Source organism: Atractosteus spatula, chromosome 15, assembly GCF_055471065.1.
Source record: "Atractosteus spatula isolate fAtrSpa1 chromosome 15, fAtrSpa1.hap1, whole genome shotgun sequence".
Taxonomy (NCBI): Eukaryota; Metazoa; Chordata; class Actinopteri; order Semionotiformes; family Lepisosteidae; genus Atractosteus; species Atractosteus spatula.
Genome location: NC_142720.1, coordinates 4,780,323 through 4,792,419, shown reverse-complemented (window position 1 = coordinate 4,792,419; position 12,097 = coordinate 4,780,323). Strand labels below are relative to the sequence as shown.

General features: G+C 41.7%; 1 protein-coding gene across 1 annotated transcript in view; it reads left to right on the top strand.

The window, feature by feature from the left end:
- Positions 1 to 11,169: 11,169 nt before the first annotated feature.
- galnt2 (UDP-N-acetyl-alpha-D-galactosamine:polypeptide N-acetylgalactosaminyltransferase 2) overlaps positions 11,170 to 12,097 on the top strand; it is an 80,914-nt gene continuing 79,986 nt past the window's right edge. The window contains exon 1 of the mRNA XM_088933918.1: positions 11,170 to 11,396. Within this exon, the coding sequence (XP_088790044.1) occupies positions 11,301 to 11,396 (96 nt within the window). The 5' untranslated portion in view covers positions 11,170 to 11,300. The remainder of the gene's footprint in view (positions 11,397 to 12,097) is intronic.

The window sequence follows — 12,097 nt, the reverse complement described above, 5'->3', positions numbered from 1 at the left end:
AAGTTGTATTGATGTACACTGCCTAGCTGTTGCTCACTGTTCAGTCAGTATTGTCTTGTACAATGTAGTTTTTGTAAAGCTAATTTAAGTCTTTATAGGAAATCTTGCAGAATCAGCCAATATTTAAATAGCGGCAATGAATTATTTAAGTGATGTCAAAACAGGTGCAGTAGATGTATTCACAGCATTGTGATTTATGGATTTTTTCTTTTAATTTTGCATGGTGCGTGATTTTAGTAACTGCTCACATGTCCTGCTTCAGAGCTCCAAGAAGAAAAATTGCTGTTGAAAATGTTCATCTTTTTTCCCCCCTGTTGAATATCCCACTGGAATGCACTGGCAAATGCGATATTTGTCTCAATGCTCCACTGTAAGACACTCAACTCTTTTTTTAATATCTAGACCGCTGTTTTGATCTCATGATTTTTCAGTCTTGGTTTCGTTCTGACAGACTGCCAAGTGTTATTTCTTAATGTTCCTTTCATTGTTTCGTAATGTTTACTATGTTCAAGCTTTGCTTTGTTTAATTTTACAGCGCTGTTTTGTTCAGCTGTCACCGCCTGGGAGTGACTTTCTCAATACATCATATCCTAACTGTCATTCAAATGAAAAAATAAGTCGGGCTATCAGTATGAAAGGTCTGTCTTAATTTCTTCTTGCTGTGTGTTTTGGCTCTACAACTGCCTTCGTGAGAGGAGTAGTTTATTTTCTCTGGAAACATTTGCTCTGTCACAATAAAAATGGATGTTAAATGTGATATTGAGCACTTCATTCCGTGATGACTAATTTAATACTGATTCCACGTAAATATGTCAAAACAGCGCTTCTGTAGTACTGTACTTTAAGTCATCAGTTTTAAAGCAATTGTAGCTGTGAAATGTAGCCATTTTCCATACACTTGAGTGAAATATTCTCACAGAAGAGAATGCTGACACTGATGGGAAAGGCTTGTGGCGATGACTGTTTGTTTAGGCTGGGGTGACACTATGAGTAATGCTGCCATTGAGCCAGCACTGTAAGACTGGGGAGTGGGTGCTGAATTTCTCCTTTCTGATGACTTGAGTGCAGTTGGTAAGAATAAATTCAGGAGGCTCACACCAGTCTGTCTCCGAATCACTGGAGCGCTGGCAGGACTGGTGCTCATCCATATGGATCTTTCAAACTCATGGGAGCTTTTCCAGTGGCTCCTTTTGTGCAGATCAGGCATAGGTTAGCCTTAGGCGGGGAGGTAGCCCAGCCCTGGTCCATGTCTGGGAGTCTTGCCATGAGCCCTGTTCTGCCAGGGTGGGCTCTGACATGACTCCTCCCAGGAATATGCCGCTTCCCGTTAATGGATGGATTAGTTTTAGCAGTGAGAGATCCTCTTACATGTGTGTAACGCAAGTGAACAAATCCAGTGAGAGCTCTCGATTGTATTGTAGTGTTGCATCTCATGTACCAGAATTACCAGTAATGTTACTTTTTGTGTTCTATTCCCACTCACTTCGAGGCAGCAGACACGCCCACCTCCAGAGACGTTCGTTATCTAATGCTCTGCGAGCTGCGAGGCGCCACAACTGGATACTCGGCACCAATTAGAGGAGTAGCACCTCTCTCACATCTGACTGATGGAACTGCAGGCCTCCTGCAGCTCCCGCAACAGGGTCTGCTGTTGGCTGGAAAGCTGGAAGCGCTCAGGCTGAAGAATCCTAACCCCACCCCACTATCACTGCTATCACTATCAGAGCCGCCTCTTAGGGGAGTCTGCCAGATCACTGTTGTGCACTACATTTGTGCTTCACTGTGTACCTTATTGCATTGTATGTGTCCCACAGTTTGGTATACCACACTTCTTCCTGTTTCTCTATACAGCCGTTTTATACACTTGCAGTTTAGAAAATGCTCCTAGAAATAATTGTTACATTAGTCGCTTTATGCGATGAGCTGGAATCCAGTCGAGGGTGGATCCTGACTTGCATCTACTGCTTGCCAGGATAGGCTCTGGCTCAACCACCACCCTGAAGGATGAACCGGATGAAACTTGAAGGCCTTTGGGGTGGGTGTTGACGGAGCAGGTGAGCAGCAGTGTCAGCTCGTGTCCTCTGTCCTCTTAGCGGGCAGCAGGGACCAAACGGGAGTGAAGCAGTACAGGAGCCCTGCCCAGGGTAGGTAACAGTTCTGTTTCCAGCGTGCATTCGTCCAGTCAATATTCACAGTGTCACAGCAGGTCTGCACATATTTACACAGAACCTTCCCCATTCGCTCTATTTCCCAGCTCCCAGTCTTCTAACCTGTCTGACTAAGGGGCGTCTTATCCGGCAGAGGATACACACGGGCGATGAATCAGGGAGGCCTTTCACTTGAGTGAGCAGCATGTTCATGCTAAACTCCACAAAAACAGAGAATTAATACAGAAGTAAAATAGCAATTGAGGGAAAGCTCCTTGCAAAGCTGAACAATACTCTCAGGCTTATATACCTTAGCTGCGAGCAAGGCCTCCCATGGTGCTTTACAATAAAAAGTGACTGGATGATTCAGAGCTCATATAATGGATTATACAGCCACTAAGCTACAATAATTATTAAAGTGTACATGCCATTATTTTATTACAACTTGTCAGAATCACTGCTGGAGGCAGGATTCATTAATTTTTTTAAACCAGGCAGACGCTGAGAAGAATACTGTTAAGGTTTCTTTTTCTTTTGATAACTCCAGGCACGTTCTGGAGACACGCTGGCCTGGATAATTAACCTGAAAAAAAGTTCCCACAATGCCTCTCTGCGCCTGTGTGTGTGATGTCCAGCTCTCCTGTGACCCTGAATTGGACACAGTAGTGAGAAGATGAATGAATGGATGGTCTGTGTTGTCTGATTTGAATTTGTCCCTTGTGTGGAGACTAGACAACACCCCACCTGTGCTATTTAGCTGAGTAGAAAGTAAGTGTCTTGAAAAACTGAACATCATAATTTACATTCTCTGCCGGTGTTTAAAATATTCCTAGACGATTTATGCACTTTTACATTCTGTGTCTCCTTGTCCTAAATGTGACATTTATGGTAGCACAAGATGTTGACCTGGGCTGTGCCTGGCTTATAAAACGCAAGATTCGCTGGTGTCTCTCTCTCTCCTTACCTCTCTAGGAACCATAATAACTCCATAATAAACGTATTTCAAAACTGCACTTAACCCCACTATTACTTCTTGCATTCCTACAGTTACAATAATGACTAGATTAGGGTGTATCTTGGGCACCGTCAAAACTGTTGACAGGTTTAGGGAGCTGTTAGTTGTAAAATATAAACCGCTTTTCACATAGCAGAGGACATAAATGAAACTACACAGACGTGCATTCAAACCTGAGAGCTGAAGGTACTTCTTTACCCTGAGGGTGGTGGGAGTGTGGAACAGATGTTGCAAAAGATACCTTGGTTCCTTTCAACAAATGGCTAGATGAGATCCTAAGGTCAATGAGCAACTAGCAGCCAAATGAACTAGATGGGGCGAATGGCCTCCTCTCATTTACCACCCTTCTTATGTTCTTGCAGTCAGATGTCATTTACTAAGGGAGCAGGAAGCTCTGGATACTCCTGATTCACACGGAGTAACTGGAATGTGCCTCCTGTGTCCTAGACAGGGGACGGGGTCTTTTCTCGCTGTTGACTGAAATACTTCCTGGGTGGTTTTCCACAGTCTTTCCGCCACTCTGCCACATCCCTGGACTACTACTCTTCCACATGGAAATGGAATTAAATGTATTAATGATCACAGCCGTGAAAACACCGTTAGTCAGTGGATTATGCGGTTGGTCAGAGCAACATAAGAGCTCCTGGCTTTAATTCAGTGAAATCTGCGTGTAAGGAATGCTGTGTACAAATTGGACATTGTTGTGAATCTTGTGTATAGTCAGGATCACCACAATACAAAATACATATGGAATATGTGGAGAGAAGAACAACATGATACATTTACAGGAATGTTCCACTATGACATACTGTAACACAACGGAGCTTAAAGCAACATCTTCAGGAAATGCAGAGAGATATGACGTCTTGTAAGGCAGACCAGCACACCTCCATAACAAAACGTCGTGTTGGTAATTAACATTTTAGGGATCCAAAAAACGTGCATGTAGTTGAAACACATGCAATGGATCCTAGCGGTATTAAGTATTTTTTATTAATTTTAATTTAGTAATTATTTTTAAGAACTAATGAAAAAGCAGGGAATACAGAATTGCAGGAACACACATTAATGCAGACCCCACCCAGCAAGATCTATTAACATCTGATAAAAAAATAAAACAACTTCTCAAATGGAAATTTCTAAACACTCTATTTAGAAGGATAGCAGGAAAAACCTTCATTATTTTTTTTATTGAAAATTTAATTAGCCCAGATACAATTTGCTGCGGACCTGCTATTATTTCCTCCAGCCCTCTGAAGTCTATTTGATGTGCTCCCAAGCAATAACCCACAGAATAATGCAGGCTCATAATCACTACACGGGCTGTACTGGGAGCAATTGTGCTTTTAATGAACAGTCATCCACACACAGGAACTGAATGAGAAATCACTATTTATTTTTATTTTTATTATTATTATTATTTCTAATGCCCTACAGCAGTGACACGCAGTTCAGTGTGTAAAGAAGCCAAATGCTACTACAAATGCATTATATGGCCAAAAAAATCACTTTTGCAAGAGACATATTTGTTTAAATAACCTTTTTTATCAAAATAAAAACCCTCTGTTAATGCCCTTAACGTTAATAAATGTTTTATACATAGAGAGAGAAACATAACAAAATCAAAGCTCGTGTCTGAAAACAGGTGTTAATTTTGGAACCACACTGTACATGTGCCCCTGTCAACTCAACAGACAAGGCTGACACTAGGCAGCTCAGGCCTTTGACCTAAGTAAAGCAGACATGCTCTGATACTTTGTGAGGTTAAAATAAGCACTTCTGGTCAGTGGGATTGCAGCCTGTTTCTGGAGCAGGATCTGTATTGCAGGACTGTGAGGAGTGTGTTTTCCTGGGGTGCTTTGAGAGAGATTACTCAGAGAAAGACCTGCGGATGCTCAGGCCTTTCCAAGCTGAGGCAGAGTGCTCATGCCCAGAACCTACAGGACTGGCGGCAGCTTCAAAGAGCTATGACCTCACAGTCCATGTGCTGCTCACCTCCATGGACTCCTGTGAAAGCACCCCTGGAAAAAAGAATAAAACTTGATGCAAAGAAAACTCACTACATAGGGAAGATCTGAGCTTCAGCTATATAGTGTGATCACAGCACACTGGGTCTCTTGAATACAGATTTTGTGCCAGGAATATGTTCTCAATTCATGCTGTATGTGACAGCAGGATGAAACAGGTGTTTTTTCAAAATAAGGCACTGCCTTCTTCGCTTTACTTGTAGCCCCTTATTTCCAAGTCAGGTAGGAATCAGGTTTGTGCTTTTTCAATCCATAAACAGACCTTGTCATAATACGCTGCGGACATGTTTGAAATTATTTCCAAAACCAGTTCTTAAACAAAGACAAATGTGATGTCTGTTATGAAGTCTACAGGGTGATAAATAGAGGATCTGTTTGTTGGGTGTTTGCTGATAGGCATATACCATAATTTCCTTTTAAATGACACACTGCAGTAGAATCTGGAAGTGCGAGGCTGCAGGTAAGCGCTTCTCATTTGTCAGTCTGCCTCTCTCTGTGGGGTCTGGAAATATCGCATTTCCAGACTGACAGATTACAGCCCACTCTGTTTTATTTCATTTCTTTCTTTTGTCTCGGTGATGAAGGGCCCTGTTGTTGTTGATTTAGAAAGCCTTTTATCGTCTTGCCTTTCAGTGGTTTTGAAAGAGCGTGCGGCTCGGTTGTGTCAGGCTGATCGCATTTTCTGCGTCAGCGATTTTTACTCTTCTGTGGGAAACATTTTACTGTTGCTACAGTGAAGGTGTCAGTAACTGGGCAGTTGGTCGGAACAATTTACTGCGACAACTTAATCATCAAACTGTGATGAGTCCTTTAATCACGCAGAACTCTGTAGTTCATAGGACTGAAATGAAGCAGAAACACTGGAGATCAACAGCCTCCGAATTTCTCCTGACCTAGCGGGGGGTTTCTCACCCAGTGACCCAGTGTTAATTTGTGCATGTGCCTCATCACAAACATTTCACAGGCACAACCAACGACATTATAATCACTACTATTACTACTAGTGCTACTCCTGTTACTATTAATGATAATCAACACAGTGTCATGGGAAAGGGTATGGAAAATAAAATAATCCTACAGGCTAGTAGAAAGTACAAACAGTACGCCTTCAATAATTACTGAGAGAAAGGCAACATGCTCAGTTTGGCATTGATAAAGAACTGATGCTGTCCTGTATATGTGAGTACTCATGAATCACAATTGGACAGATCAACAATGAAAATATTTTAATCATTTCTTTCTTCCCTCTAGGAATCCCGTGGCCAGCTATGAAAGGTTCTAGGTACAGTAAGATAATATTCCAACAGGCGACTGATTCATATTCAGTTGATTGAAGTGTTTCTTTTTGTATTTGCACATATATAGTTTTCAGCTAAGGTCACAGCAACATTAACAGTCAATTCAGTCTACAGCAACAGTCAAAAACGAAGCCATAAACTAAGTATGGCAAACAACAGACCAAAGACTGAAATAGATTAATCGTCACAAGGTACAATCCTGACTATAAGATGAGCTTTAAAGGCGCACAGGCTGCTGTCCCCAAGCCAGGTCTCCTTGTAAAGGTCAGGACCACTCCTGTTGGGGCTGGAGAATAAAGTGGGTGTCCATCTGCCTTACTTAACGGGTCTGGACTGTGGCCAAACTCTGGATCCTGGTGGTGTCAGTACCAGGCTCCATTTAACAGCACAAGAAACAGACCAGCAAAGAAATTCTGGAAAAACTTGGTTCGTTTGCATGTACCAGTGCCAATCATAACCACCTGCAAAAGGGTGTAGGCTTCTGTTTAACCTGTCCTTGGATAATCCAGACTTCTTTAGATCCTTCTAGAGTTCCCTTCATCCAAACTGGACACCAGGGTCTCTATTACTGAGCAGTATCATAGTTACCGGACTCATTAGGCAGTATGTATGCTAAGCTCAATTGACAAGATCATTTGAAAGACAATAAAAATACCATTGATCTTTTTATTATACCGTGAAAGAAGCGAGAATTACTAAATTACCCCTCAGTTCTTTCACCTCACATACGCAGATTGGCAATGTGTGTGTGGAATACAGTAAGGCAGACAAGTTTCTAAAATAAGCTATTAAAACAGACATAAAACTGTTCAAAAGCAATAGCAGAGAGATCTGTACTACAGCATACATTTTGCGGACTATTAATAATCATGATTTAGTGCATGTTTTCAGACCATTTGTTTATAGTTTTAATCAGCAGGGTAGAAGATTCTTTATTTTGGTGGTACACTATATTTTTCACAACATAGCATACTTTGAGAGGTAGCCTACTGAGAAGAATCATCATTCTGGGGTTAAATGAAGACAAATATGTACTCAAATCAGACAATCTGCTTGCGAAGCTTTTCCTGCTGAGATCTGGACTGCAGTAGTTTGGAGGCAGGCTGCTGCTACCTGCGGGGATATACTTTTTAAAATATTGTCTTCAGATTGTATTGTCTATGATGTGCCTCTGCTTACAATGGAATTAACATAATTGCCATTATTACCATTATATCACCATTATAACCTTTCATTTTTCTATACAACACTAGAAAGAAACATTTAAGAACTGCTACATTTTTTCCTTTTGTACAGATTGTCAGATTATACTTTATAAAGCATATTTACAACAAAGTCACAGAAGACCAGTTTTTAAGCCAATTTCTCAAATATTTACCCATTATGTTATCGGGGTCATTTATTTTAGTTCTGCTGCTCTCCTTTAACTTCTTATGTGATTTTATTTCAGTTTTTATGATGAACATGAGCAAATGTATTTACATTTTTATCTCCATTAATAGTTAATTACACTCCTTTTAGGCTGGCTTTGATGCTGGCTTCGAATTGAACAACTGTCAAAACCGGGATGGAAAGTCACTGATCATTTTCAAATCAGAACGTGAGTCAATATGAGCAGGAAACACGCGAGTAATTTTACCCCCCATACATCACCATGTGAGAGACCCCTCTGCAGAGTCCTGGTCTCTTGATCCCTGCCTTGCACTGGGGAGGCAAGGGAGCCTTTATTTTCAAATGAGGAGACAGCAGCAATGAATTCTCCCCACCACAGAGGTCAAACAATTTCAACCAAAAACGTGGGACTACATGAGCAATCCTGAACAGCTACCTGTCAATGAACTACTCCACTTGCTGCAGAATAAACATATCACTGATTACTCGCTATCGGTTTTTGCTTGTCATTTTCTATTGAGAAATGAACGAACGAATGAATCGAAGAGGCACTACAGTGCCTCACCATAATAATGCACCTGGCTCTAGAGGTGTTCCCTCTGGGGGAAACCTCGCAGGGAATCACTGCTCATTAGCTGACTGCCATCTGCGCTCACGGAGAGTTGGAGCTGAATATACAGAATGGAGGGCACATCTGCAAGCTCTTTCAGTCTTTAACACTGGATCCGAAATGTGTGGGTCTGAGAGAAGACTGCACAAGGGCTTGGTGCCATACCGAATTATTCCCCATGACCTTCTGCCCAGTGGATCCCAGTGAATGAGCACAAGGTATGTGACACATGTATTCAGTCATATATTATCCCCAACAGTCCAAGGCTGAGATCTTGCTCTGGACGTGTGGCTGAACAGCAGCCACACAGTGCCGAGTTCTAAGGCTGCTGAAGAGTTTCTTCAAAAACCATTAAAAGACACAAGCGTCGGCTTTTATCAACAGTGATGAATTTGTACCCAGTTTTCTGTTCTAATCAGATCTGGATTCACCTTAGCTGCCCCATTTGTAAATGAAGAAGGACATACGGGGATGCTTCCGAAGTTGAAAGCAACACTTTAAAAGCATAATCAATGGAACTCTGTCAAGGTTATTGTATGAAGACTATGTCAAGATTGTCTGATCAAGAAATAAAATCTGTTTGAACTCCCTCTGTATGCCCAGGTAACATTACAGTCCAATACTCTGTGCACAAAGACAATGTATCTGCAAATTAAATATAATTAATTGGTGCTCTCATATTAGTGTGGAAGTTCAATGTTCCTAATTAACAAGAAAAACAAAAGCCAGTTACCATTCTGTATAATATTTTTAAGTATCATTGATGCATATCCTTTACAAGTTAATAATGAGTCTCTTGTAATACTCAGTTATTTTGTTATTCAGTAATACACACATTATCACATTGTACTCTTCACATTTCCCAATATTACTGATGCTCCTGAGAAGCCCTTAAAGCACAATAAATTAGTTCAGGTTGATGTATCAGACATAATTACTAGTTGAGTTCAGTCACACCAGTTAAAATGATATATCTATTGAATTGTTAGCTTTTAACACCAATATGTTTATAAACAGAAACTGAGTTTTTTTCATTTTGGTAAAAGAAAAACTGAACAGATTTTTATTGAGTGTCAGCAACACCATGCTTACTCTTACAATTATTTTTATAAAGGCATACATAATTAAAGGAGTTCCACGCTATTTACTGAAAATTTCTTTCTGTATTTTAAAAAAGCTATGACACCAGTTCTTCACTAAGTGGGAAGTTAACTCGCCTGTGGAGACTTTGCCTACAGCGATGATGTGGGGAACAGACCGTTGCACAGGGCACAACTGTAAAGCTATTTTGTTTAATAACGTTTATCTGTGTTATGGTTCATCTCTTACATGTCCATAATACTTTGCGTTTTCTGCAGGGTTCTCTCTGCTGTCTTGTGTATGTTCCTACATAAATCACCCATTTCAGAAACAAAACCCAAAACAAAACATTTATGGACATCCCAGAGCTGACTGGAGATCGATGGGAACTAGTTCAGTGTTGCACCATATTCTGAAGCCCATTAGTGAGAAACCAGGCTCTGGCTTGGGTACAGTATTGAAGTACGGCCTCATTTCATTGCTGCAGTCTGGCCTACAGACATCGTGCGCGCCAATAAATGTTTTATTTGGGATCACTCTTCATTGTTTGTTTTTTCTTAATGTGAAGCAGAATTTAGAAAAAAAAACAGCAAGGAAGACCCCAAATATAGTAAGAACAGAACAGAAAGAGACCTTTAACCATTTAAAGCCTAAAATAAATGACTGATATACAGAACAACATTAAGCTGACAAATGCACGCAGTGACAGCTCCTGGTAAAATATCCCTTCATCAGAAGAACTGGAGGAAACCTCCGGTAGACAAATCAAGCAATTAGCATACCATGTTGTAGAGGTCCTACATTATGCAAACAAATACCCCACCGTGAAATAGCCAGCCTATTAAGTATGTCAGTTTTTAAACGTACTATAAACCTGCAAGGCTAGAGTAGATGCAATATTTCACTAAACACGACGCTTTCGATTTTGTGATTACATCTATTCATTTGGCAGAAGCTTTTATCCGAAGCGATTCACAACATCAACCAGTCAAGATCCAAAGGCTATAATAAGAAACAATAAAGCTATATTTTTCTCTCGCTACATAACGTTTGTCTGTTACTGTCTCAAACAATAGCCTCGGCACACTTTATAGATTAACAGACGCCTTGAAGTCGCAGCGACGGCGAATTGCTGAAAGCCAGGTCCTCTCTGCAGTGGCCGCGGCGATGTTTGGTCACCTAGCTGTGCAATTTAATGATGTGGCTCTATATATATATAATTTGTCACATATCAATCATCCACTCTCAAATGGTAAAGCCTCCACATTACCAGCGTTCATTTTTACATGTACCCTCAATCCTACGGCACAGTAGTGTGCACCCGGCATGTATTTCCCTGCGTTGGTTAATTACATCATGACAGAGCTCACAGGACCTCGTCGCTACAATGTCTCCTTTGACTCTGGCGGTGGGGGCTGTCATCTCTGACAGCCCGCATCTCAGCGCAACACTGTCGCCGCCAGTCCAGTCCCGTCCCCCCCTCCTCTCGTCTCCCCACCCCCCGTCCGTACACGGAGGAGTCTCAGCGGAGTGTGATTGGATTAGAGCCGGTTACCCTTTCCCCTCTAACCCGGTGATGTTGGCTGTTTCCTGCTCTTTCTGCTCCGCTGCTGGAGCCGCGTTGAACACACAGCGACAAGGCGCACACGGCTCGGCTGTCTGCGGCTCCCGTCTCCGCCACCGGACCAGGACCAGGCGCACACGAGCAGTTTTCGGCTCCGACTCCCAGCAATGCGAAGGAAGTCCAGGATACTGCTATGCTTCGCCGTCCTTTGGGTGCTCGGCATCGCTTATTACTTCTATTCCGGGACAGCTTTGAACCGAAAGGTATGGGTTTTTTTTTCATTCCTTTTTTTTCCTGATGGGAGCGTACGAGATATCAGATAAGCAATTCAGGTCAGAGCTGTCAGTGAATGCCTCGGGACTTTTCAGTTTAGGGAGTTTGTGAAGGAGAACAGGATTGGGGCGTGTGTTTCTTGTAATTTATTTGGAAGCGTCTGTGTTTTAAAAGCCTGCACGGCATGACTAAATCGGTAAAATGCGATGAGGAACGAGGGGACGTTCACTTAAATAAATTTGCGTTTTCCTTCCTTCCTCATTTAACGTGCGAAGGTATTTTTTTTCCAGTGGTCTGGTTGAAATGGATCTTTTTAAAACTCTTCCGTGGCGTGTTGTCGGTGTAAAAAAAACATATTTTCTATTTTCACGTTTTGCATCACAGTGGTCTCGGATTAGTGTTAATTGCCAACAGTCGTCGGCTGCCTGGTGAATGTTCTTTATGTACTGTGCACGATAACCTTTATTTATCATCCGTTCGGATGTTGTGGGTTCTGTCTTGTAAATCTGCAAGTAGGACAGTATAACAATGCCCGGGTGATCCAGCATTTTTTCTCCGAAAGCTTTGATAAAACGCTGGCTTCCATCAGTGCCCGTCCAAGGGGGAGAAATTAGTTCCTCCGCTTTCACTTTGACTGTTGTGTTAGGGTGCTTGTGTTTTACAATGTACCCAGATGTGGTTAAATCTCCGT